At 36.4% G+C, this 26981-nt stretch overlaps 1 protein-coding gene across 1 annotated transcript in view; it reads right to left on the bottom strand.

Moving 5' to 3' along the window:
* trpa1b (transient receptor potential cation channel, subfamily A, member 1b) overlaps nt 1–26981 on the bottom strand; it is a 98007-nt gene that overhangs the window by 53986 nt on the left and 17040 nt on the right. The window contains exons 4-14 of the mRNA XM_039754652.1: nt 26638–26745; nt 26423–26531; nt 24494–24639; nt 21189–21325; nt 18905–18953; nt 16118–16217; nt 15494–15594; nt 9765–9934; nt 9245–9409; nt 4398–4512; nt 3134–3300 (exon numbers count right to left, since the gene is read on the bottom strand). Of these exons, the coding sequence (XP_039610586.1) occupies nt 3134–3300; nt 4398–4512; nt 9245–9409; nt 9765–9934; nt 15494–15594; nt 16118–16217; nt 18905–18953; nt 21189–21325; nt 24494–24639; nt 26423–26531; nt 26638–26745 (1367 nt within the window). The remainder of the gene's footprint in view (nt 1–3133; nt 3301–4397; nt 4513–9244; nt 9410–9764; nt 9935–15493; nt 15595–16117; nt 16218–18904; nt 18954–21188; nt 21326–24493; nt 24640–26422; nt 26532–26637; nt 26746–26981) is intronic.

The raw sequence follows: 26981 nt of genomic DNA on the forward strand, positions 1-26981 counted from the left end.
TAATCGAAACCAATGTATGTACTTATTTCGGTGGTATGATGCCACTGTCGGCCGCCAATTTGAACTTTTTAACGGTCTTTGTTACTTATGGGCCCATCTTCAAGAAATTTGGTAAGCGGGTTTCCAACGCTAACTGAATCCTACTTACGTACATATATACGACCATAGCCTGCAGCACGTCACCGTGTGAGGCGGCGTTGGGTCCCCCATCCCAGCACCTCCCACGTTGTTGGCTGCCTGCCTATATAAGGCCATCCGTCGCTCCAGTCTCTACATTGCCTTCCTTGCTTTGCCATGGGATTCACGTCTCTCTGCTGATAACTACAGCCTTTTTATTTAATCCACGGCTAGTCCGCTGTTTTATTGTTCACTTATTATGATTATAGTTATTGTGTAGGTATTTTAGACTTATTTTACATTGTTCAGGTACCCATTTCCTTTATCATTCCAACCGTACCCACATTAACATGTCTATCGAGGTGATCACCATCAATCAAAGAACTGTCACTTACCGAGTGGTTTCCATGCCCGGAGATGGCACCTACCTTTTCCATTCTCTTTGTTACATATTGCACGGCCATATCAGGCTCACTCTTGATATCTGGAGGAACATTGTGTCTTATGTATTGAATGACTAGACAGGTTCAAGGTGTGGACTGATGACTGTACAGGAGATAATTATACTACACAGAAGCACTATAAGAGTGAAATGCTTAAGCCCTTCATCTATGGATCTGCATGTGAGTTGATGGATGCCGCTGAATTGTTAGGTTGTCGCTTTCAAGTGTACTGAAATGGCCAAATATTTTACACCTTTCGACAACCGCCAATGCCTCTTAAACATCTTAGATTGACAGGTGACGATTTCAGTAGTGGACACTTTGATGTTTATGAATGTTTAAACTCTCAAAAGCTGGATGTGAAGTTATCGATGAAACCGGTTGTATACTTACAACGCTTGACAGATGCCGAATGTCTCTTCAACACAAGTCCTACAAATACTGTCGTAATTGAAACAAACCATGAATCTCAAACCGATTATGACAGCAGCAATCCAAGCTGTGAGATTTGAAACAAGATTACTGTTCACATGGCCAACTGTACGTTGCATGCTCAAGAGTAAGCTCAGCGCACAGCTTGGTCATATTACAACCGGAGGGCCGAACTCACAATGTGGTATACAAAGAGATCATTAACAAATAATTATTGGTATATTTTCCCTCAGTTTAAAAAGGTTTAATTTTCTTCTTAATAAAAATTTTAAGGCAGTACTTCGTAAGCTGGTATTTTGCTAGTATATATATACTGTATACTATATATATATATATATATATATATACACCCCAATCTACATACTGTCAAATAAACGAACCACACACCCTGGCGCAACATGAGAGGCTTCGCCTCTAGCGCCGACGTCCGAGGTTCGATTGCCGAGAGGGGGTGCGGTGAGTGTGTACAGCCTGATAAGCCAAGAATTAGGGCGAAACACGTGCCGCGTACTGTTTGCATTATTTGACAGTAAAACTATTTCAATATATTCAATATATATACACTCACCTAAAGGATTATTAGGAACACCTGTTCAATTTCTCATTAATGCAATTATCTAATCAACCAATCACATGGCAGTTGCTTCAATGCATTTAGGGGTGTGGTCCTGGTCAAGACAATCTCCTGAACTCCAAACTGAATGTCAGAATGGGAAAGAAAGGTGATTTAAGCAATTTTGAGCGTGGCATGGTTGTTGGTGCCAGACCGGCCGGTCTGAGTATTTCACAATCTGCTCAGTTACTGGGATTTTCACGCACAACCATTTCTAGGGTTTACAAAGAATGGTATGAAAAACATCCAGTATGCTGCAGTCCTGTGGGCGAAAATGCCTTGTTGATGCTAGAGGTCAGAGGAGAATGGGCCGACTGATTCAAGCTGATAGAAGAGCAACTTTGAATGAAATAACCACTCGTTACAAACGAGGTATGCAGCAAAGCATTTGTGAAACCACAACACGCACAACCTTGAGGTGGATGGGCTACAACAGCAGAAGACCCCACCGGGTACCACTCATCTCCACTACAAATAGGAAAAAGAGGCTACAATTTGCATGAGCTCACCAAAATTGGACAGTGGAAGACTGGAAAAATGTTGCCTGGTCTGATGAGTCTCGATTTCCGAGTCAGAATTTGGCGCAAACAGAATGAGAACATGGATCCATCATGCCTTGTTACCACTGTGCAGGCTGGTGGTGGTGGTGTAATGGTGTGGGGGATGTTTTCTTGGCACACTTTAGGCCCCTTAGTGCCAATTGGGCATTGTTTAAATGCCACAGGCTACCTGAGCATTGTTTCTGACCATGTCCATTCCTTCATGACCACCATGTACCTTCCAGCAGGATAATGCACCATGTCACAAAGCTCGAATCATTTCAAATTGGTTTCTTGAACATGACAATGAGTTTACTGTACTAAAATGGCCCCTAATGGTCCCATTCTCTAACCAACTTAATCAAGACCAGGTTTTGGTTGTTGGTGTTAGGGGATTTGGGTTTGAAGCCTACCTCAGCTAGCATAGAACACTAGGCAGGAGCAAACCTTGAACAAGATGCCAGTCCGTCACAGGGCAAACACACACACAAACACGCTTACACTAAACAAAAACTAGGGCCAATTTAGCGCCATAAGTTCACCTAACCTAAATGCCTCTGGAGATTGGGAGGAAACCGGAACATCCAGACAGATACGGGGAGAACATGCAAACTGGTCTCCTTATCACTGTGCAGTTTTTACAATCTGTATATTTAACATGGTTTCTAAAAACATTTAACATACAATTTATAATACAATTGTGTGTGCATACATGACATTACAAGTACGTTCACATACTATTCAGTTTTAAAGAATAGTAATTTATCACATTGTGTAGGGAAGCCATTGTACCCAAATCATATCTGAGAAACTCAACTTTCTTTAAAGTGTAACGGTATTACAGAGGTTCATATTTTGACAATTTACTAAATATGTCATGATAAGGTAAAACCCTCCTGCACAAACTATTTTTTTAAAAAGAAAATAAATAATATGCAGATTTTGTCTAACAGCATACTGTATTGTATTGTAAAATAAATTAAGTGTACCTTTCACTTCCAATAGCAACAAACGCTACTTCTTTTCTTCCCCTATATATTGCTTCATGAAGGAAGGAACCTTCACTTTTGTTTAAATTTATTTCAGCACCTTTGTTCAGCAATAAAGCCACAGCAGCAGCATGTCCTTCTCGTGCCGCTAAATGAAGAGCTGTGTTCTTTATAAAAGACAACAATAAAGAAAGCAAATACATTTATTATTCTCAAATAATGTTCTGTTTGAAATTTTACTAGTATAACAAACATAAGGTGACCCAACATTTATTATCGAAGATATGTATGACCAGGATCTGAACCTGTGGCATGTCTGATATCTCTTAAGCTTAAACGATTGCTACCTGGCATTCTACACATTTTACATCCATTATATACCTGTAAATCACTCACATTATTTTAATGTGGAAAAACCCTTACAGAATGTAATGAGTTCATCACCTACCAAACATTATTATTATTTTAGATCTTCTATTCTTCTAAGTTGTAATGAGGATTCATGGGTGCAGTGATTCCAGTGTTTACCAATGGGCACTGTTTTTCTGCATCCCTGGGATTTCATTGTGACATCTTAGTAATTTTACCTGTTCAGAGATTAAACGCTACTCTTTACCAGAGGACCGTTGAGTTTTGAGTCAGGTGGGTAATTGATGCAAAGAATCAAATATCAGGAGTATTTGTGGAGAAAATAGGAAGTGGGTGGAATACCAGCTTTGCGTTTATTGCTTGTGGCTTGTAGTTTTCATATGGGCAAGTGAGTGAGATATAACAAATGGTTAGAAAAGAGATAAACTTGATACAGAAACAGCCAATGCAGGCATCAAGCTGTCTTTTCCGTTCATTTGATATTTGATTGTTTCTGCCTACCTACCCTGTATGTTGTTTTATTTAAGAATTTTGATTTCAGACTTCATTTTTTGTGTAGCACTCTTCACTGAAAGCAAAAAGTTCTCAGATGAAATGTAAATACAAAATTCACTAATTACATAGTGAAAACAGAATGACACAAAATAGTTTGTTACTGATTAACATAAATGGAGCCCAGCACTATTTGTTCATCAATTCATTGTTGACTGGCCAGTTGATATTAGGAGAGGGGAAAACAAAACTCCTGTCATTAGCTTGGACTCTTTCCAGAAATACTGTTATCACACAATGTAACTGAAATGCTAAACTGACTATATTGTTGTACTGTGCATTTTTGCTAAAATGTGGCTTCAAAAAAACAAAATGGTTTACCTACAGACAAATCCATACCTACCCCATCTTCATCTGCTTTATCCATTAATTTGATATTTGTTTCCAAAAGTATCTTCATAGTTTGAGTATACCCTTCCTCTGCAGCATAATGGAAGCAAGTCCAGCCTTTATGATCACTAAAATGTAAATGATTTAAATGAGAAAAAACAAGGACTTTACGTCAACTGCAAAATACAGTAGATATATTTCCTTGTTTGTTTTTTTCTTGTTAACACAGTATACTTAATTTAAAACCAATATATTACTATAGAATGAAGCAATACAACATTCAATCAAATAAAGAATTGACCTGTGATGAGTTTCAGGGTTAAACAGGAAGGCATACCTCTTAATAAGAAGACTAAGTAGGAGTAAATATAACATGTTTTATAGGGAGTTAATGTGAAATTTTTACACTAGTAACTAAGAAAAAAAAAAAGAAGTAATTGGGAGTAAAAGTAAAGGATGATACTTATTTGTGCAGCATATGCTTGTATTACATTGTCAGTTTCCCTCAAAACATTAAGGATGAATCCCAGGAAAAATGAAAAATATTTTTTTCTTATCTGACAGTGATGATCACATCTACCCTTCACAATCCCTCATGCTAAAATATAGCTTTTCCATCAGCAAGGGTGGAAATAACGTCTCACAATGCATGTATATTGTAATTATTTTTACATTAATATTTTATCATTTTAAGTCTATTTTTTTAGGAAACCTGTCACTATTGTTACAACAGATTTGATTGTCTTTTTTATGTGAGGTAGCAGGAATGAATATAGAATATATACTGTACATCACAACCCAAAGATATCCATAATACATTGATTTACTAATTCGAATTTGGCCCATTCTGATCATGAGTGTATCTTGTAATGGACTGGTATCCTATCTGCCGTCTGTATGGCATTACTCAAAGAAAATCGGCCACCCTAGCCCACTACCAAAAGATTGATTCAGTTCAGAATAAAGCAGAGATTCTGAAAATAATAAAAAATTCAGATTTGTATATCTGACTGTTAAGTTGAGTAAATAAATTATCTATCTATCCATCTATCCATCCATCCATCTTCCAACCCGCTGAATCCGAACACAGGGTCACGGGGGTCTGCTGGAGCCAATCCCAGCCAACACAGGGCACAAGGTGGGAACCAATCCTGGGCAGGGTGCCAACCCACCGCAGCTATCTATCTATCTATCTATCTATCTATCTATCTATCTATCTATCTATCTATCTATCTATCTATCTATCTATCTATCTATCTATCTATCTATCTAATTACAACTTAAGCAAGAAAATCTGAACTGAATGCTGAGAAAGAAGATCAATTAAAGGTCACAAGGGTAAATTCATCTTTTCCAAGTTCCAGCTTAAAGCAGACCAAAAAGGGACCTAAGATACTGTATTTTATCATCAGAAACACTTGGCTCTGAAATAATTATTAAAGTATATACTACTCTATTTGCTTTTTAAGATAAGGATTGTGAAACCCTTTGTTAATTTTAATTGAAATGCAAAATAAGGAAATGTAAAAAAAAAAAAAAAGTGTTAAACATGTAAGGAAATGTCATGTCATGCAGTCACAGGGGTGATGAAGCCTAATTCAGCTAGCATAAGGCACAAGGCAGGAACAGACTCTGAACAGGGTATCAGTCCATTGCCATGCTAATACAAACACACACACACACACAGCCACAAATCAAACACACTCCAGGGCCAAAGTACTGTATTACCCTATGACAGAACGTTCCATTTAGGATGGGGATGTTCACTCATAGTCCTGATGGGCAGCAGTGGCTGCATGTGTTCATTCCAACCAATTTTCTTAGACAGACCTTGCTGATAATGAGACTTGCTATTTAGCTACATGGCGTGTTAGTCTTTCACTCATCCAAGAACTGATCTTTGAGAGGCACCGCTCCTGTGTCAATGAGATCCCACCCCCCTTTTTTGATCTGATATTCATGTACAACCCATGCCAACATAAGAATGGTGAGGTAAAGCCAATGATATTTGCTAATACAAATGACATTCCTTCTATACAATGTAAAATTTGTCTTAACTAGAATTAACTAGCAACATATTTAATTACCAATTTTCATTATCGACAAGGACTGTTCTCTATTTAGGAAATTGTGAGTGAAGTTCCCTGTTTTAGAATAAAGTTACTTACTAATAAATGGTTGTGTCTGAGCAAAACTGTATAGCTGGAAGTGCCTGGGCCTGTTGTTAAAAGATACAAGATACAGTAAATGTGCAATAGATTTTATTGAATGGCTAATTCCATCCTGAAGATAGAGGAGAAGGGCAGAATCGGTGTCAGTAGTGCATATTTATTGTAAGACCGTTATTTTTCTTTGTCACTTATATATTTAGTTAAAGCAGGCAAATGAGCTAAACCATCAAATCTTATATTACTGAATATTTATTTTATTTCTATTTTTCTGTTTTGCTTTGTGCTTTAATAAATCAGATAAGAACCTTTTAAATTTAATTTGGTCCAGATTCTTATATTTTTCTGGTCATGGATCATCATGTTTGGGAGTTGTCAACCTAAGGGCTTCACTAAAGTATTAAGCAGGATTAGTGAAGTGAGCTACACAAAGATGCTAAGATTTGAACTGGGTGTGACGAGGATGGTTAGGATTAGGAACAAATACATTAGAGGGTCAGCTCAAGTTGGACAGTTAGGAGACAAAGTCAGAGAAGCGAGATTGTGTTGGTTTGGACATGTGCAGAGGAGAGATGATGAGTGTATTGAGAGAAGGATGCTAAGGATAGAGCTGCCAGGTAAGAGGAAAAGAGGAAGACCTAAGAGAAGGTTTATGAATGTGGTGAGAGAGGACATGCAGGTGCAGCCGAAAGAAGAAGTGAAGTGAACTACAGAATGACAGGGGCTTCTGGCTTACAGCAAATAACCACATTAGTTAAAGCCTAATCACCAGGCACTAGGCCCTTGGTCTGGAATTACATGGTGAACCTTAAGGGCCAACGCTTATCATTTCCTCTACATCTCTCACCTATTAGCCTTGGAAAAAGATACGTATATCCTGGGTGACCTCCCAGACCCAGTTCTAGACAATATAAGGACAGACTTTATCTCCCTGACTTGTAGGCTCCAAAATTGAATGCATAGATTATAATAAATACATTATGTATGCAATATAAATCACATCAGAAGAGCGGTATTATATCTAAAGGTTAAGGTGATGTCAAATTACGTGACTTCTATTTGGAAAGGAAGGTAATGATTTAAAATACACTTTTCAGCACAGTCATACACTTTCAAAAAATCGCATGCTCACTTTTTTTTTTCTGACAGCCAGTAATGTTCTGCCTGTTGGTGCCGGTGCTGTATGAAGGGTTAACATGTATGATTAATTCAGCCATAATCTCCACCCTTTTTTTCTTCTTCCGTTCATTCATGGTAAAAACGAGACAGACAAGACTCTTTTCTGTTTTGAGGTCCAAAACATCTGCATTCCTTATTCCTCATTGCTATATTATATGCACTATACTTCTGGGTAAGCATTCATTTTTTTTCAACTCTCATGCACACAGAGCCACACCCTACAACTTAAGACAAAGTGGTTTGATTTTGCTGAGTCCCTTGGTATGTCAGACTATGAAATTGAAATTTACAGTATTGCGAATCCAAACTCGATAAGATTATGTACATGAAGTCTACAGGTGAAAATAACTGGAAAAGTCACAAAATGTGACATGGCTTTTACATTTAAATAAATTTACAACATAATACTTAAAATCTCTAATGTAGCTCCTAATATCTTTACAACTTCAATTTTGTTTGATTAACTGCCATTATACAGTATATTACAGTTGTCAAACACGCAAGCTTTGGGCATGTCACTCAGGATTTGGGTCATCCTATCTTACAGTGAAGTATCTGGTCGTAACAATACTACTAGCTCGATTTCCGTTTGCCCTAGAATGGAGCAGCACAATCTGGAGGAACTGTGATGTCACTTCTGCCTGAACTGACCATCACTTCCCCCATCCTCTTCTGCCCCTCTATATACACCTGATCATCAGAACGCTGTTTGTGCTGCAACTCTTTTTCCATCTACCCTGTCTCTATTTACACAGTGCAACGAAAAAAATTGCTTTTTTTAAAAAAAAATAAACCATAGATATGTGATTATATGTCAGATTTATGACTTGGGAGGAAAAAGTTGCTTGTGATATACTGTTGGTGCTGTTCCAAGTGAATGCGTAGATAGGATAGTAAGAGTGTCATGCTTTTTTTGTGTGTGTGCGAAAGGCATCAATAATGAGAAATATTTAATTTGTCTTTTAAAATGTAAGAAGAACAGAAATTTAACTGAAATTCAATAAGATTTTCATTTACATATTAAAATAAAATACCGATTTGAAACCATTTTGCAACTGTTCTACTGTGCTGCTTTATATTTATTGCATAAATGGCAATACTGTACTCAAATGTGTGTCAGTCATATGTTTCTAAATTTACTATATGTTACATTGAAATAGGAGCAGAAATGTATTTTTAAAAGATCATTAAAGTTTATACTTAAGTCCAAAAATTCTGGCTAAATGTGTTTGTATTTAATGGATGAAAGTTGAATCCAAAGGATTTAAACATTAGCTACATTGTTTAAGCAGAGTGCCTGAACATTATCTGTTTTCAAAAATATATTGTAAGGAGAAAATTCTCTACCCAAAGACATCTGGTAACTCACATGTATATTGCATAGTGCGCCGTTTATTCAGTTAGACTGCTTTTAAATGTTTTTTTTTTGTAAAAAGCAAAAAGGACATTCTCTAAACTACTCACTGAAACATGTCTATGCTTTCAAAACAATATTATTAGCATAAGTATTTACCAAAGAAATAAGGCACCCTTTCTAAGGAGTATTTCAACAACTCTGGTGTGTCCATTCTGAGCTGCCAAATGAAGAGGAGTCATTCCTTTTTCATCCCCTTCATTTAGAAGTCTAGTGTCCTTCATTCTTTCTAATAAGCGTTGACAAGTATTAATTCTTCCAAACCTGAAATAATTAAAAGTAATTGGCATCTGAATTAAAAATAGCAACCAAATATTATTATACTAAATATTCCATACACATTTTTCTCATTTTAACAAATAACAAATACAATATTCTAATCAGCAACAAATTATTAAGATACAATCTGAAATTCTACAATTTAAATAATATAGCAAAAAATATTTTTACTAAAACCAGTGTGAAAATGTTAGAGTAATGAGTCATATTTTTTACTATTTTGTTTGACTTTATATAACACAAAAAAAATGCACAAGACATTCCTAATAAACGTACTGAGATGTATGTTTATTGTTATAGACGCTTAGTAATAATGACTGCCAAAATATTTCATACTTACGCAGCTGCAAAATGCAAAGGGGATTTTTTATCTTTTGATTTTAGGCTGATTGACACTTTTAACCCCAGCATGTTGTTTACAGAATCAGGGACACCAAGTTTGCAGGCATAGTGGAGGGGACTGCACCCTTCATTGTCCTTGTCATCTAGTAGAGCCATGACTTCCTTGCGCTTAACATTTTAAAAATAAAAAGGAAAAACATGGTTAAACTTAATAGTAAAACATTCTATGTCAGAAACAACATTAGATAATTATTTTGAAAAGGAAAATTTAGAAGTAATAATTTCTGATTCTTCATTCTAGTGTTCATTTTCGTAGGCCGCATGTCAAGCTGGATTTATGTCCCAGGTATTGAGCACTACTTCAACTGTTCTGTTTTTAAGTATACTATATCAGAATAGTTTATTAGATTTCACTTTCTTCCCTCAACTGCTCCATTTAACACTTTGCTTATTTATAGTTTGTCTTTTTTGAACCTGGCTCTCTTTCTAGCAGCAGTAAGAATCACCAAATTGAATCTCCCTTGAAATATAGCTACTAAAAGTCCTTCCTACAAAGATACCTCAGTCATGACAACAGAAAAGAAATAATGCCTTTTGCAAGAGCTGAAAATACCTTTACAGGTGTAAAATGAAGTGTCAGTTAATAGGGTTATACTCATTTCTTTAATCAAAGGTTATTATATAAAGTTCACACTTCTTTTATTGAACAATCACATTACTATTGTGCAGGTAGGTTAACACTTTTAGAGCATAATTTATTTGAAAGTTTTAATTTTTTGATAAAATTATGATTTCATTTGAGTATCTCTGTTTAAACCACTACGGAATTATCCAGTGAGTCACAACAAATGAAATAGTTAGGCATTCACAAACCCTCAGAACATAACTGGGTGTCCCTAACGTTCACCTGCAATATTAAAAGGTTTTACATTCACCATCGTCATGCAGTGTCATGAAGGTTGTTGGATCCATTTCTTTTAATTTCTTCCCACTGGTAATTTTTATAGATTTTCCCAAAGTCTAGCTTTGGCTTTTGTTGCATTTGTGTAATTCCATGATTGTTCCCTCATTAACTTGTGAACAATTTTCTTGATAATGTTATATAAACGCATTTCGTCATAATTTACAAATCTAACTGCATATTCTTATAGATGACCTGTTATAAGTACAACTGCAGAGAGGACACACTACTACTTCAGCTGGCAGGCAGCAAGATGCCAAATGACTCCTATAACTGTAATAAAGTAAATCAGAGCAGCATCCTACTGCCCCTGTGAGAGACGATGGTCACAACCTAACAAGGCTGCCTCAAAAGGAAATTCTCAGGTATGTTATTCCAAATTAAACTGTCACAATTCAAAAATTATAGGAAGCCCAGTTAGGCTAGCCTTTTAAAGATATGCTGCAAACTTTATACTTTCATGGACTGATTATGCTTAAAGAGGATGTATGGTGATAAGGTAGTTAACACTGTTTCCTCATAACTTCAGACTACTGAGTTTGAATTCTGGCCCAGGCACTATCCATTGTGATAGACGGCTGCATAGTCAGGATACCTGGGACGTGGAACATCCGGGAGAGCTCCGATACCTTCCCCGGGACACAAGACGGCTACTGCCATGGAGTGCAGGGGAGCCACAAGATCAGAGCTGGGAGGCTCCACCCTGTTGGGGCATGTGACCACCGCCAAGGGGCAACCAAACGTTCCAGGAAACATGGACTGCAGCACTTCCGCCTCAACATGAGACTCGTCAGGAAGCACCTGGAGCACATCCGGGTACTGTATAAAAAGGGCCGCCTCACTCCATTCGGGGAGCCAGAGTTGGGAGGTAGTGTGACGGAGCTTGACGAGAGAGGAGTGGAGGTGGCAGGAGAAGAAAATAAGGACTGTGAGTGATTTGTGCATTGTGCTGTACTGGAAGGAGAAAACACAATAAAAGAGTGTGTTTCGGACATAACGGTCTTGGTGTCTGTTTGTGGTCGAGGCCGGGCGTTCACACCATTTAATTTTTGTTTACTTCTATCTGGCAAGGAGATTCCTACACATTCTCAAAAGGTGCAGGTTGGGCTGAATAGCAAAACTAAATCGGTCCCTTATGAGTTGGTGTGTGTGTCCAGTGACTGACTGGTTGAACTGGATTTGGATTAAGCAGATATCCAATGATTTGAGCAGAATACTGGAAGAGTGGATTTTCCCTGGGCACAATTTTTAATTTATTTCTTTTTTTTTCAGTGAGGATGGAGAAAGAGGAATATTGGTATTGTATTTTTCTTTTCTTAGAGCTGACAGACTGGTTTTATTTATTCTTTTTAAAGCTTAGTGCAGTTGTTTATTAAGAACTAAACTTTGTTATCTACTATTTTAATTTTGAGTTCTTGGTGACACAAGTCTTCCCCAATTTAAGTTCTGATCAAAATCAGGGATGACATACTGTACACTAGAAATTATATGTAGCAAGCAGGCAAATTTAATTTAAGAACATTTAAAAACAATGTTACGTTGACCAACGTGCTGTACATTTAAGAGATGAAAGGCAAGGAAAAGGACAACAAAGTTATGAACCTTGTGTAAATTATTGACTAACTTGCCATAAAAGCAGCATTGTTAAAGAAGATTATATGTTGTTTTAATTGGGTGTATTGTGTAATGCTTTATATGAGGTCTTAGAGAACCACCAGCATGACTGTGATGATGAGAGATCATGTGAAATTCTGCCAACTAGAATAGCTTCTTTAAACATTTCTTAAAGTATAGTTCTTCTACAGAAGTAAATGCACTTAATAGATCTGATTAGGCTGGCTATTCAATAATAATTGAACATTCTAAAATTTGCTCAACGTTTTATGGTGTTTTGCACTCAAGTAATTAGAGGACTATGCAATATACAAGTATGTTATTGTTTTTTTGGGGTTTTTTTGCTACTCTGTTGGCTGCATCCAAAACTTTTTCAGGTATAAACTTCAAACAGACCAAGTAATTTGTGACTTTGGGTGGATATTAAAATTGTGGAATGTCTGCCTGGTTCTTCCTCTGATTTTTCTTCCCATTTTTCAAATCTGTACTGGTTTATAAGGCATAAATCTAAAATGGCCCAGTATAAGTAAGGTGGGGAATGATTGTGCAACACCATACATTGGCATCCCTCTCCAGGATTCATTCATACCTCATGGCTGATGCTGCAGGAACAAATGCTGACAACTCTTAAATGATTTAATTGTTTAAAAGTAGCAAATGGTTGGGTCCATATTCATTGTGGTTATCAAATTGTGCCATATTACAACATTGCTTTCTGTATGTTAGTTATGTTGCAAAAGAAAAAAAAAAAACTAAATTCTACATTAGCTGTCTAACATATATTTTTGACCTTCCATATTTAATCCGATTTAAATAACGCAGTTATCTTAATCTTACTGTTAGATATTACAATCTACATGAATCCAACCAATAATGAAATAAAAACTGGTGAAAATAAAGATCACAAGACTCACAAAATGGAAAGAAAATGCAAGCCACCATTCAAAATCCATATGTATTATTGTATTTCAGAGAAAGTCAGCTTGGATAGCTGTGTAATCTACTGCATGCATATAAAACATTATAGTACTAAGTGCCTGGGGCCATTTGTTTGACTGAACACTTGCAAGAATCAATTGTTAATTTTCTCAGCCTCTATACTTATAATTTATGCCCTGTGTGCGTATTTTGTGTGTAGGTTCATTTTCTTCTAAACATTTTCTTAAAACAGCAACCTCAGAAAAAAGAAAATAAGCTTTATTGATTAATAGATATCCATGTCCTGGGTATGACATTAATTCATATCCAGCCTGCAGGGAAAAACCTGGGGATTGGTGGCAGAATTGGCACTCCAGCCACCATAAAAAACCTCACACCGTTTCATTTCATCTGAACTAGTGTGGTGCTGAGGCGTCGCATGGCTGCACTTGGTTCCTAATCTGGGATCTTGAGGTGGTTTGTCATGTGGTGGGTGCATACTCCTAACCTATACGTTTTTAGTTGTACCTCCTTCGAAAATGTAAGATGTTTGTAAAAAAAAAAAGAAAGAAAAAAGATTTAAGAAGTAATAATCATAACAAGGGTGGCATTGTGGTATGGGTGCTAGCTTCACTGCTCCAGGGACTTGAGTATGAATCTCATTGTTGGTGCTTTCTATGTAAAGTAGGTACAGGCTTCCTGTGTCGGCATTTTTTTCTTTGTTTTCCTCCACATTCCAAAGATGTGCATGTTATGGTAACTAACAACTCAGAATAGTCCCCATATGAGTAAACACGAAATGTGTGTGGAGTTGACACGCAAGGTTTCAGCCCATGCAATCCTGAACATGATTTGACGATGTCCTAACTAATGGATGGAGGACCATAACAAGAGAAATGTCAAAATATTATCAACAAAAAAATTTGATGATTCAACTCACCTGGAGTGAAAAGTATGAAAGCAATGAAAAACTTTGACTTTCAGAGGGTAATTAATTTTATACTTAAAAAAATAATCTTAGGCGGTATAAGTTATTATTGTAAAGTAGGGGTAGGCTAGAGGCCTGCTGTTACATCACACTGCTACTGTAAATCTCATTAAGCAAGTTTCATAGGTACAGCACATTAAAATAAATAAAACCAAAAGGGAGGCATAGCTGCAAAGAAGAGAATTTCCAAAGACATAAGTGACATGTTTTAAGTAAGTGTGTGAACATATAGTGGCAAACTCTCCAACTGCCAAGGTGTTTAGTAACAGTCGTTAGTGGAACAGAAAAGCCAGTTAATCCAAGCATTAGATCATTTGATTGGTTGCTGTCTACAAATGCTAAAGTCTTACTCACTTTATTTCACATGTTATATTCACTCAGTCCCGCTGGCACATGTGCAGTGATAAAAGTACATCTATAGTGTATAGAGGTCCAGAGGCACAAAAATAACACTTATTATTTATCAAAGCAAACTGCATAAAGCTAACATGTCAGTATCTGCTTGTTTACAGTTTTACCTATGACATTGTGATCTTCATTTTTGATCACAGTACATTTGTCTTTGGGATATATGTTTGAAAAGTTGAAAAGGTAAGATTAGTTATCAAATGGAAGAGACACTGAGGAAAACTGCTGACTTGGGGACAACAAAGAGACACATGACGAGGATAGAAAAATGAAGGTGTATTTGTGGTAGCACACATGTAAAAATTTGTTATACTGTAGAATAAAGCAAAGCAGAGAAAGGGCACATTTTTGTGGTCCTGTTCTACTTTTGACTTTACCACTGAAATCAACACTAGTAGAGCAATATTATTAGATTACATATATTACCAATGAATAGCTAATCAGATGGTGCCCCTAAGGCATACTACTGTATTCTATTGAGCAGTGCATTTCCACTTATTTTAGTCAAATACTATTTTACTCTTTTTTAATGTGTGTGCAGAAAAATGCAATTTTGGCCCAAAACAATTCATTTTTGTTCAAAATTAAGTTGATTTGTAAAGTTGAACATCTACTAATGATTTAATACTGCATATAAAGTATTCTCATTGCATCCTACCATAGCACTTATACTTGAGTTTAATGCCCAATCATATTTTTATTTTTTTCATACCAATATCATGCTAAATGTAGTTCTTGGCTGATCCTTCTTTAATCTGGCACTTGTAGCATTACAACGCAGGTGGTTTGCTGCATTTTACATAACTGTAAATATAAGAAAAGGTGAATAATAACTTACTTGTAATATTGAATCTGAAAGATTCTTTAGTCCTTTGGGCTGTTGAATGGCCAAATGAAGGAAGTTGCACCCAGCAGAATCTTTCTTTTTAACGTTTGCTCCTGAAGAACAATGATTAAGAGTACATAGAATCATCTGTTGTTTTACTTTTAAAGAAAAACGTAAATGAGTTAAGTTTAACGTTCCACTAAATCATAACATAACAAAACATTCAATGCAGAATCAAGAAGAGTGGTTCTCATACTTTCAGCATATAACAGAAAGAAGAAAAGCAGTTTGTTTTCTTCATGAATTGAAGTGTCTAATTTAAAAGACTGTCATTTTTTACAAACTATTTCAATTAAAGTGTTACAGAGAGGCTGAATATTTCTTACCAGCAATAAGTAGAAAGCCAGACTTAACCTTGAATTAGTCATCAGTTTATTTCAGAACACACACACGTATAAACAGGTCTGTTTACAGTCACCAATTAATCCCAAACCCATGACTTTAGGAAGTGGGAGAAAACTAGAGGAGCATGAGGAAAACACATCAATGAGAGAACATACAAACTCCACACAGACAGTAACTGGGCCAGATACTGAATTACCACCCCAACAAATTTTTACATGAATTATTCGGTACCTTTTAAAACTAAAAATTCAACACTCTTCCAGGCTCCACAGGATGTTGCAAGGAGTAGTGGCGTGTGACATTCACAATCAATATTGTCAATTCCTGCTCCCTGCAGAAAGTAAATTTTAAGGTATAAATAATGAAAAAAAAACATAAAATATAAATGAGGGACACACGAAGTAAGTGTGTATCTAATATGTTTATTGTACAGTACATTATTGTAATTGCAAAATGTTCTTGTTCATTCCATTTGGCTTTGCAGTTCTTTTCTGAGCACAGAAAACAATAGCAGTTCCAATATTTGTACTACATGTAAATTTTTTTTCTGAAAAATTATTTCCGTTTATCAATTAATGAACCCACTTTATCCAATTACAAAGGTATGTGGAAGCAGAACATAACTTAACACTTGAACCAACCCAAGATGGAATGCTGGTGTTTCGCTTGACTAATTTATTTATACTCTTACACTACTATACTACACTTAAACTATCCATGCCAACACAGAGAGAAAGTGCTAATTTTGCAAAGAGTAACAGGGTTGGGATTTAAATCTAGACTTCTTGAGTTGTGCAACAGTAGAATTAACCACTCTGAAATTACGCAGCTCCAATTATTTTTCAATTTAATATTCTTGAAATTTATATCCTTTAACCAGCAAAAAGTGCTACTGTCTACCCATCAGCTGAGTAATTTTATTTAAGTTTCCAATTGTTTTATGTGCTTCCTCCCCAGGGTTTGAAGTGGATTGGTACACACCAGTAGTTTTCCATTTTATGTTGTGGTGTATTGGCAATGTTTGGTACAGTTGTTTGCTTACTGGCATCTTACATATTAACCTTCAATGTACAAATATACGAGTTAAATGCCTGGTTTTCATCCTGACCGAAACTCAAGGGAGAAGCACCCATGGCACTGTGGAATCTAACATACAATTTGCCATGAGGCAAGCAGAGTACCAGCTCTTATAAATTTCCACTTCAGGCGCTGCCTTTCCCCCCAAAATATGAGGGGTGTTCAAATATAAACAGGAATTTATGAGCTATGCTTTATTTATTGAATACATTGAAACGACTTACACACTATTTTTCTATATAGTCTCCTGCCACTGCAATACACTTGTTCCAGTGCGCAGGAAGCTTCTTAATTCCCGAAAAGTAGAAGTCTTTTGACTTCATGTTGACCCATTCTTGCACAGCATCAATAACCTCTTCATTTGGCTTGAATTTCTTTTCCCCTAAAAATTCCTTAAGTGGACCGAAGAGATGATAGTACCTCTCTGAATGACTTCCACCAATCATATACTCTAGACTGAGAGAGAGAGACACTCATCCCCAAACTGATTTTTAAGTCTTCACAGCGCGTCACTTTTTCCACATTTTGTTATGTTACAGCCTTATTCTAAAATGGATTAAATTCATTTTTTCCTCAGAATTCTACACACAACACCCCATAATGACAATGTGAAAAAAGTTTACTTGAGATTTTTGCAAATTTATTAAAAATAAAAAAATTGAGAAAGCACATGTACATAAGTATTCACAGCCTTTGCTCAATACTTTGTCGATGCACCTTTGGCAGCAATTCCAGCCTCAAGTCTTTTTGAATATGATGCCACAAGCTGGGCATTCTAATTCAGGTTTTTCTTGCTCAAGTAGTATTTTATTAAAAGTCCAGGTTTAAGGTCATTGTTTAAGTTTAAACTATGGCATTTTCTAATTCCTTTCAGTTGATTCTACATTAAATTTGTGATTTAGTGTGTATTTACTTCAAGATTTATGTATTAATTTTATAATTACATGTTTTAATGTTAGAAGCGATTAATCGAGATTAATTACACACAGTTATGCCATTAATTAGTTCATTTTTTAATCAATTCCCAGCACTAATTTATACACATTTTTAGAGGGAGAAGGAGAAGTTGTTATATATGTAGTATTATGAGTTATATAATGAACTAAACAACAAAACAGAAGTGTTCTGCTAAAAAGTACAGATATTGCTTGAAGAGAAGACCAGAAGATGAATTGTAAGTCAGGAAACATGTTATGTTCTTAAGCCAGGAAATCAGGTAAATTTTTCATCAAATCAAAACAAAACCTTAAATTATGTTCCAAATAACTTCGCCAAAGATTAAAATACCTGGAAAATTAATTAGGAAAAAACAGAACACAAGTATGACAGGAGTTATCCATCAAACTTGAATAAAACATGGCTGCTCAAGCTGACCTTTGAACCCTTGGGTCACAAACTCAGTGAACACGCCACCAGCAACTGGACGGCACATCATAGCAAAAGGATCGACAAAATAGTGACAACAGAGAGAAAAAACAAAACTGTGTCAGAAAAAGATGCAATTTAATGCTAACAACATCGAAATGAAAGTGAAATAAAAAGTTAACATCAGAATTAAATCCCAAAAATCAAAATACATAAATAAATTCAAAATAATTAAAAAATATAAGAGGAGTAAGAAAATCATAATATTCACAGCATGTAAGAACTGATAATGTGTCAAGAGTTTTAAAACTTCTGGAAAGCATTGGTTGGAGTCTCTAAGAAGTTCCCTATCATTAGTGAATGGCCAGAAGACTTCAGACAGACTATAGCGATCTCACTCAAGAAAAAGCCTAAAGTAACAGAGCATGGAGATTACAGAACTATAAATAAACTAGTCAGCGTTGACTCAAGGATGGAGTGGGGCCCAAAGCAGAACTGGTGTTTGGGGGTGTTGTGGGATTCTTTTATGGAATAGTGGAGACAGTGACAAAATTTTAAAATAATAATTAAAATTACCTTTGATACTAAATACTGAACCAGCTCAATGTGATCAAATATCACCGCCCTGCAATAAAAAAAACAAAAAAATTACGGAAATGTAAAAATGGCAGTAAATACTTCTAAATCATACATATTTGCTTGCAAAAAGGAAATTGTAACCAATAAAATTAATATTGCTGACATTATATGCTGTACATCTGCTCTTTCAGTTCAGATTCATGACAACAAGAATTAATAGTGGAATCTCTAGATGGGACTTTGATCTAATGGAAGACACAAAATACAACTAAGCACTGCACTTCTCCAATGCAATAGCACAGGAAGTGCCATATAAATATAAAATAAACATAAAATGCTAAATTAAGAGGAGAAAATTAACATAAAATGCTAAATTATGAGGAAAAAAGTGTGTCACACTTTGAAAAATCTCCATTTACTCCTATCTGAAAAGCTGCAACTAATTCCACAGCTTATTTAAGAGCTTGCTTTGCCTAATCAACTCTATTTATGACCCTTCCTCTAATAAATGGCTCCTTCAAGTAAACAAAAAAAAAAACAAAAATACAGCACCATAACTGAACAACTGCACATCTAAACACAAGTTGAAGCCTAAATCACAATGGCACACTGGCCAATACCATGCAGCTGTGAAGCCTTTCTTTACATAAATGCAGTATGCTATGCTTTAGCCAGTGTTCCTCTCTTGGTGGGGTTCAAATGCTGTTTTTATTTCTTTCTGTTCATTTTGATTCCTTTCTTTATGTTAATACTAGCCATCTCTCGCAGCTTTGCCCTTGGAGTAGTGAAACAGGACAGTGAGGAGGGCCCCACATAGCTCTCTACTCCCCTCGGTAGCCTGTCTCAGATTAGTGTGAATTTATCACTCCCGCAAGCGAACTATGTTTCTTAGCACAATTGAGAGAAGTCGCAACATCAATCGGAATGTTCAAGCAAATTATAGAAAAAAAAAAAAGATCTAAATCTGTTAAGTAGTTCTCTCGTTCGCTAACTAAGCAGAGTTAAGGTTATGCCCCGAGGCAGATGTGTAAGTGAGGAGGGCCCCGCAGCCCGATGAGTCTCTCTCAGATTTGCGTTAATAAATCGGAACCACAAGCGAACTATAATACTTAGCGTGATGAGAAAGTCGCAAAGTCAACAGAATATTCAAGCAAATTATTGAAAAAAAGATCTAAATCCATTAAGTAGTTCTCTCGTGAAAATCGGACAGACATTCAAACAGGTCTAAAAAACTGTAAGAAATTTTGCACTTGTACCACGAAATTTTTAAAACCGTTTCTTAGCGAGCACCTATGGGCCAATGGTAATCTACATTCCAAATTTCAAGTCCCAAGTCCTCATGGTTTGGGAGATTTCGTGATTAGTGAGACAGTGGTATTTGACTTTATTTATATATAGATTATAGGTAATTTGGTTTCTATGCATATGTGTATCTTCTTTCATGTTCTGTGTGTTTTCTGGGTGGTTCTCCAAAAGGTGGGGCCACCTGACCATCATCACAAGAGACTGCCCTCAATTAAAGGCTTAGCAAAACCCACAGCTCCTTGCAGTTCATTATGAATTTTGCTCATAGTGCTGGTGAGTTTCTCTTTTAATAAGTTTTTGTTTATTACTGGATTGTATACCCCTGTGACCTGTTTTTAACTATTCTTGGATTTCATATAGGGACTTTATATGCGATTGGGATTCTCTAATTTGAAGGCATTGCCTTCTAGGCCTTTTGCCTTATGCTCCTTGGGGCTTAACAGAACCTCTTTTAATAATAAACCTTTCTTAGTTTCCCTGTATCCTTAAACCCTCCGTACTCTGTTTAAAATCTGTATGTAAAAGGCATTCTGTCTCTCTCTGCCATGTAGCAGAATTCCACATGCCCGTGGTACAATCAGTTTGCTGTCACCATGGCCTTGCTCCCTCTCCACAGGCAGAGGTTTGGCCCATTTATAAAAAGAAACCCCATACCAAGGTCCAGCATCCTTATGTTCTCCTGGCATCTTTGCTTCTCTGTCTGCTCAGAATATCACATGCCAGCTTTCCTCCAGGACAACTGTTTATCTTTTGTTTTAACGCCTTTGGATACCACACATCACAGCATCTGCCGTCTTATGATTTTGCCAGCAGCATGTTTGTTTTTTTCTTACCATTCCCTTTTGCTGAGTTTGCTGTAAATATACTGTACTGTATATTGCTTTAAGTACTGTAAGTGAATTTCCAAATTAACAATCATTCAATATTCCAAACCCCAGTGCTATTCAGGGTTAGTATTTTTAAGTGATATCCTTACTTATGCAATGGTGTCTGATGGCCGCCATCAATTATATTGATCACATTATCTTCCTGTTTGCATGAAGAAAGCATCAGCTTGACAACATCAATAGCTCCTTGAGAACATGCAAAATGAAGAGCTGTAGATTTATCATTCTGTGTTGGGAGGAAAGAAAAAAATCAGTATTGAATTGAAGATACTGTATTTGAAATTTGGGCAATTCACGTAAATTATTTACATGAAAAATACATCACGGTGTCTAAAATTCCAACACTAAAAAATAATCATTTTTGTCAATTTTTTATGATTGGTTTTCCTTTGGTCTTTTTAATTTTTGTCACTTATTTTCTCTTAATAGTATCTAGAAGAGTAGTAGAAACCTACAAAGAAAGAAGTCAGCTGACCTAGACAGAACACCAGTCTGCTATATTTACACACCAATAAATTCTGGTTCACAGGCTCAAAAAGATTCTAATAGCAATAGATTTAAATGTTGGAGAAAATCCGCAAGAACATGTAAAGACCATATGTGTTATGCACATACAGAAGGCTTCACACTCGATTAGTAATCCAAGATGTAAAAATATCTATTAGAAAACGTAAGATGGCATAACAACCCAAAATTATGACTGCCAACATCTTTTGTCTGAAATCCAGTGCATGAAGAAAACTATTCTTAATGGTTGCAATGTGAATCCAAATCCATAACATAGAAATATACTGCTCAAAAGAATTAAAGGAACACTTTTTAATCAGAGTATAGCATAAAGTCAATGAAACTTATGGGATATTAATCTGGTCAGTTAAGTAGCAGAGGGGTTGTTAATCAGTTTCAGCTGCTGTGGTGTTAATGAAATTAACAACAGATGCACTAGAGGGGCAACAATGAGATGACCCCCAAAACAGGAATGGTTTAACAGGTGGAGGCCACTGACATTTTTCCCTCCTCATCTTTTCTGACTGTTTCTTCACTAGTTTTGCATTTGGCTACAGTCAGTGTCACTACTGGTAGCATGAGGCGATACCTGGACCCTACAGAGGTTGCACAGGTAGTCCAACTTCTCCAGGATGGCACATCAATACGTGTCATTGCCAGAAGGTTTGCTGTGTCTCCCTGCACAGTCTCAAGGGCATGGAGGAGATTCTAGGAGACAAGCAGTTACTCTAGGAGAGCTGGAGAGGGCCATAGAAGGTCCATAACCCATCAGCAGGACCAGTATCTGCTCCTTTGGGCAAGAAGGAACAGGATGAGCACTGCCAGAGCCCTACAAAATGACCTCCAGCAGGCCACTGGTGTGAATGTCTCTGATCAAACAACCAGAAAGACTTCATGAGGGTGACCCAAGGTCCCCATGTCCTCTAATGGGCCCTGAGCTCACTGCCCAGCAGCATGCAGCTTGATTGGCATTCGCCATAGAATACCAGAATTGGCAGATGCACCACTGGTGCCCTGTGCTTTTTACAGATGAGAGCAGGTTCACCCTGAGCACGTGACAGAAGTGAAAGGGTCTGGAGAAGCCATGGAGAACATTATGCTGCCTGTAACATCATTCAGCATGAGCAGTTTGGTGGTGGGTTAATGATTGTCTGGGGAGGCATATCCATGGAGGGTCACACAGACCGCTACAGGCTTGACAAAGGCACCTTGGCTGCCATTAGGTATCAGTATGAAATCCTTGGACCCATTGTCAGACCCTATGCTGGTACAGTGGCTCCTGGTGCACGACAATTCCTGGCCTCATGTGGTGAGAGTATGCAGGCAGTTCCTGGAGGATGAAGGAATTGATACCATTGACTGGCCACCACACTTTCCTGACCTAAATCCAATAGAACACCTCTGGGACTTTATGTTTTGGTCCATCCAATGCCACCAGGTTGCCCCTTAGACTGTCCAGGAGCTCAGTGATGCCCTGGTCCAGATCTGGGAGGAGATACCCCGCAACACCATCTGTCATCTCATTAGAAGCATGCACCGATGTTTTCAGGCATGTATACAAGAACACAGGGTCCATACAAAGTGCTGCGTACAATTTTGAGCGGCTGCAATTAAATTTTGGCAAAATGGACTAGCCTGCCACATAATTTTTTAACTCTGATTTTTGGGGCGTCTTTGAATTCAGGGCTCTGTAGGTTGATCATTTTCATTTCCATCAAACGATGTGGCATCCTTTCATTCCTAACACATTACCCAGTCTATATCAGTATAGATATCCAGGAGGATTTCTTTTTCCCATTGAGATCTGATGTGTTTTCAAAGTGTTCCTTTAATTTTTTTGAGCAGTTTATTTCTGAAAGTGTGCACTGTGTCTTTTACAGTGTCTGTGATAACTGTAGCCTAAAAAAATAAAGCCACCATACAACGTATAATATGTAATACAATCTGTGATTGAATTTGATATGTTTATTGCTTTTCAAATCACATTGGCATCATGTTTATTCTGAAAGGCTGTAAGTAAAGATGTCTAATCAAGTGAAAAAGTGTTAAGTTGCATGCAATACAAATAACCTGGTTTATAGGTGTTAGATTTGCTCAGGACTGACAAATCTGCTTCTGGATGTGCGGATGAACAGATGCTTTAGAATCCGCTACACAATTTTAAAATAAGAAGTACTGATTTCTGTGGCTGTTTTCATTTATACAACTGAATGGAAAATGACAGATTAAGAACATATTTTTAAAAAAAAGTTGGCTCCATTCGTAAACAGGTAATATTAGAACTGAACCCATTTTTCCTATTTTGAAGAAGAATTTTATTTTATTCCCAAAACAGTAACTTTCTGTGTGTAGTTTGTACATTCACTGTGTATCCATGTGGGTATACCAAAGATAAGCATGTTAAGTTAATCAATATCTTTGAACTGATTGAGTGAGAGTGTGAGTAGGACCTTGTAAAATGTGAAGGACTGGCTGTCCATTCAGGGTTCATTCCTGCTTTTATTCTGATGCCATCATAGATAGCCTTTACCACCCCATAAATTTATAAATCAATACAAGATTCATAAAATAGATGTTTGAGTATATAAACTTTCATTTTCGCTCATTCCTACTTATCTGAGCATAATGACAGACAATTCCTTAGTGATTAAACAAATCTCTATGACTACGTTTTCCTATAATTTTCTCATGTCCCTGGGTTTGCAGATATGTTTCATAGTTTCAGACTCTGATGAATATTTACAAATGTTCTTTTTGAAAACAGTTACATATTTTTCTTCAGATGAAATGTTGTTATTAATATCTCATTATTTTTCAATACATTTTTATACATACATTATATTAAGTTAAATTGCATTGAATTATTTCTGAGCTATTAGGAATTTACCTGTTGCAAATCGACTTTTGCTCCATTGTCTATACAAAACTTTATTACTTCAATATTCCCACCATGAACAGCTAAGTGAAGTGGGCTACTACAGGACTTGTCAGTGAAATTCAAGTGATGTTCAAATGAATAGCCTAGTTCTTCACCTTTGAAAAACACAAAACAGTAAGGAAGGTTTAAATTTTCAATGAATTAACAAATATATCCAATATTTTGAAGGAATCAACAAATGCGTATATTATATTATATTATTTTATATTATATTATATTATATCGTACAGGGCTATTCAAAATGAAAGATCGGATTTCAAAAATATTTTAAACAAACTATAAAACAGAAATACATTGCGCACATCAATGGATAGAGAAAAGTTCAAAGTTTAAAAGCCCTCCTAAAAGTACCAGTGAATGCCACCAAGAGCTGTTTCTCGTTTATAGTAAAATGGAGACAACACCATTAGAGAAATCATTTTGCGTGCTGCAGTTTGCAAAGCGTCAGTCCATTGTTCAAGTACAATGTGAATTCCGCCGATGGTTTAACAAACATCAAAAACTCGTCATAAGCAACTTTACGAATGGCATAAAAAAATTCCCTAACTTTAAGAAGATTCGAATGACTTCACTTTCAAGCAAGATGGTGCCCCTCCTCATTTCCTCTTGGAGGAACGGCGTTACCTGAATGACACCATTCCAGGACGATGGATTGGAAGAGGTGGACAACAAGGTCTTGCTCATCGTCTATGGCTTCCCAAGTCTCCAGACCTTACCCCCTGCCATTTTTATCTAAGGGGGTACATTAAAGAAAGAGTGTTTGCTCCACCTATGCCAACTAATCTTCAAGATTTGCGACATCAAATTGAAGATGCTGTGAATTCAGTAACTATGGACCAGTTGACTCGGGTGTGGCAAGAAATGGTCTACTGTTTTGATGCTTGTCGTGCTACACATGGTGCTCATGTTGAGTGCATGCAATCTCAAAGACCATAGAACCAAATTTTGAACTTTCCTTTATCCAGTGATGTGAGGAATGTGTTTCTGTCTTATTCAGTTTGCATGAAATAATTTTTTGAAATCTGCTGTTTCATTTTGAATAGCCCTGTATTATATAAGTAATTAAAATTTTCCAAATACCACCATTTCAAAAAAAATCTGCACATCGCTTGCAAAAAAAAAATACAGAACTGTTGAACTATTTTTAAGAAAGTATTTTATAAAACCAAGCATAGAACAATTTATTGATTCAGAATGAGGCTTGAAATGATGGTCATTAGTAATTAGTCAAATCTACATGGTTTGCAGTGAAAGCACATAAAGTCAGATGCTAAAGGAAGTCACATACAGTTGTACATTTAAATCAAGCATTGTACAACTAGGTGCTTACATGGGAAATGCTCTGCACTGCTTGTCACTGGTTACTATTTTTTCCCTACGATTAAAGGAACAAAATCAACAGAAAAAGATGGATTAAAATTGCATGGTAAAAAAGTCAACATTTAAAGCTACAGCCTGTGTGATCTGCATGTACTGCAATATGTAAGACCAACTGGCAGAGCTCATGAAAATCATCAATGCAGCCTCTATAAAATACATCTAGCACTGTAGTAGCACTAGAAGTATTGCTAGGTCAAAATGATATGACCCTGCCTGAATCTATAGCAGGCTAAATTCCAATTTATGACATTTGTGAATGTAAGGATAAAATTGTATTTATTCATTTGCATACCTGACTATCCTGATTTAGTCTTCTGTGTGTTTTCATAGAAAAATTTGCCATTGTGCTTGGGATTGATTATTTTTATGCTACAGTTTATATTGTGCAGATTTTGATTGAGTGGTTGGTGGTAAAAACCAATCAAGTTGAGCACTTCTCAAAATTCTAAATTTTAAAAGTGTATGTTCACAAAATCACTTTGCGTTCATGAGCATTACCTTTTTTAAGAACTATTTCCAAACATTTTTTTGATCCCGCAAAAGCTGCTGCGTGAACAGCAAAGTGTCCCAACTTATTCTGACTGCATAGGCGCGCACCATACAGTAGCTGATGAGAAAAAAAAAAAATAGTTTTAAAATCAAAAGTGATAGCATGCAGTCAATGTGATGTAATATATTCAACACAGATTGCATTTCATACAGAATTTACTTACCAAAGTGCTTAATGCGTCATGATTGTCAATAGAGCAAGCTAACATCACTGGTGAGTTCCCAAGATCTCCTTCAAGATTCAAATCAGTATTGTTTTGGGACACTAAAAGCTAAATCAAAATAAGCATATTTATTAATTACAAATGTTTATTTCTTTACAAATGTGGAACGGTTTAAGGCCTAGTTGAGAAATTTGACAATTTCTTTAAACTATCTACCCATGTATTTTATATTTAAAGCAATCTCTTTTTCTATACAAATGCCAATGGCATTATGCTTGATAAAAAAGAATGTCTACATGCTTCTGTGGTTTGCAATACTTCACTTACAGTAATATAGGACTAAA

The sequence above is a fragment of the Polypterus senegalus genome, chromosome 5 (assembly GCF_016835505.1).
Source record: "Polypterus senegalus isolate Bchr_013 chromosome 5, ASM1683550v1, whole genome shotgun sequence".
Lineage (NCBI taxonomy): Eukaryota > Metazoa > Chordata > Cladistia > Polypteriformes > Polypteridae > Polypterus > Polypterus senegalus.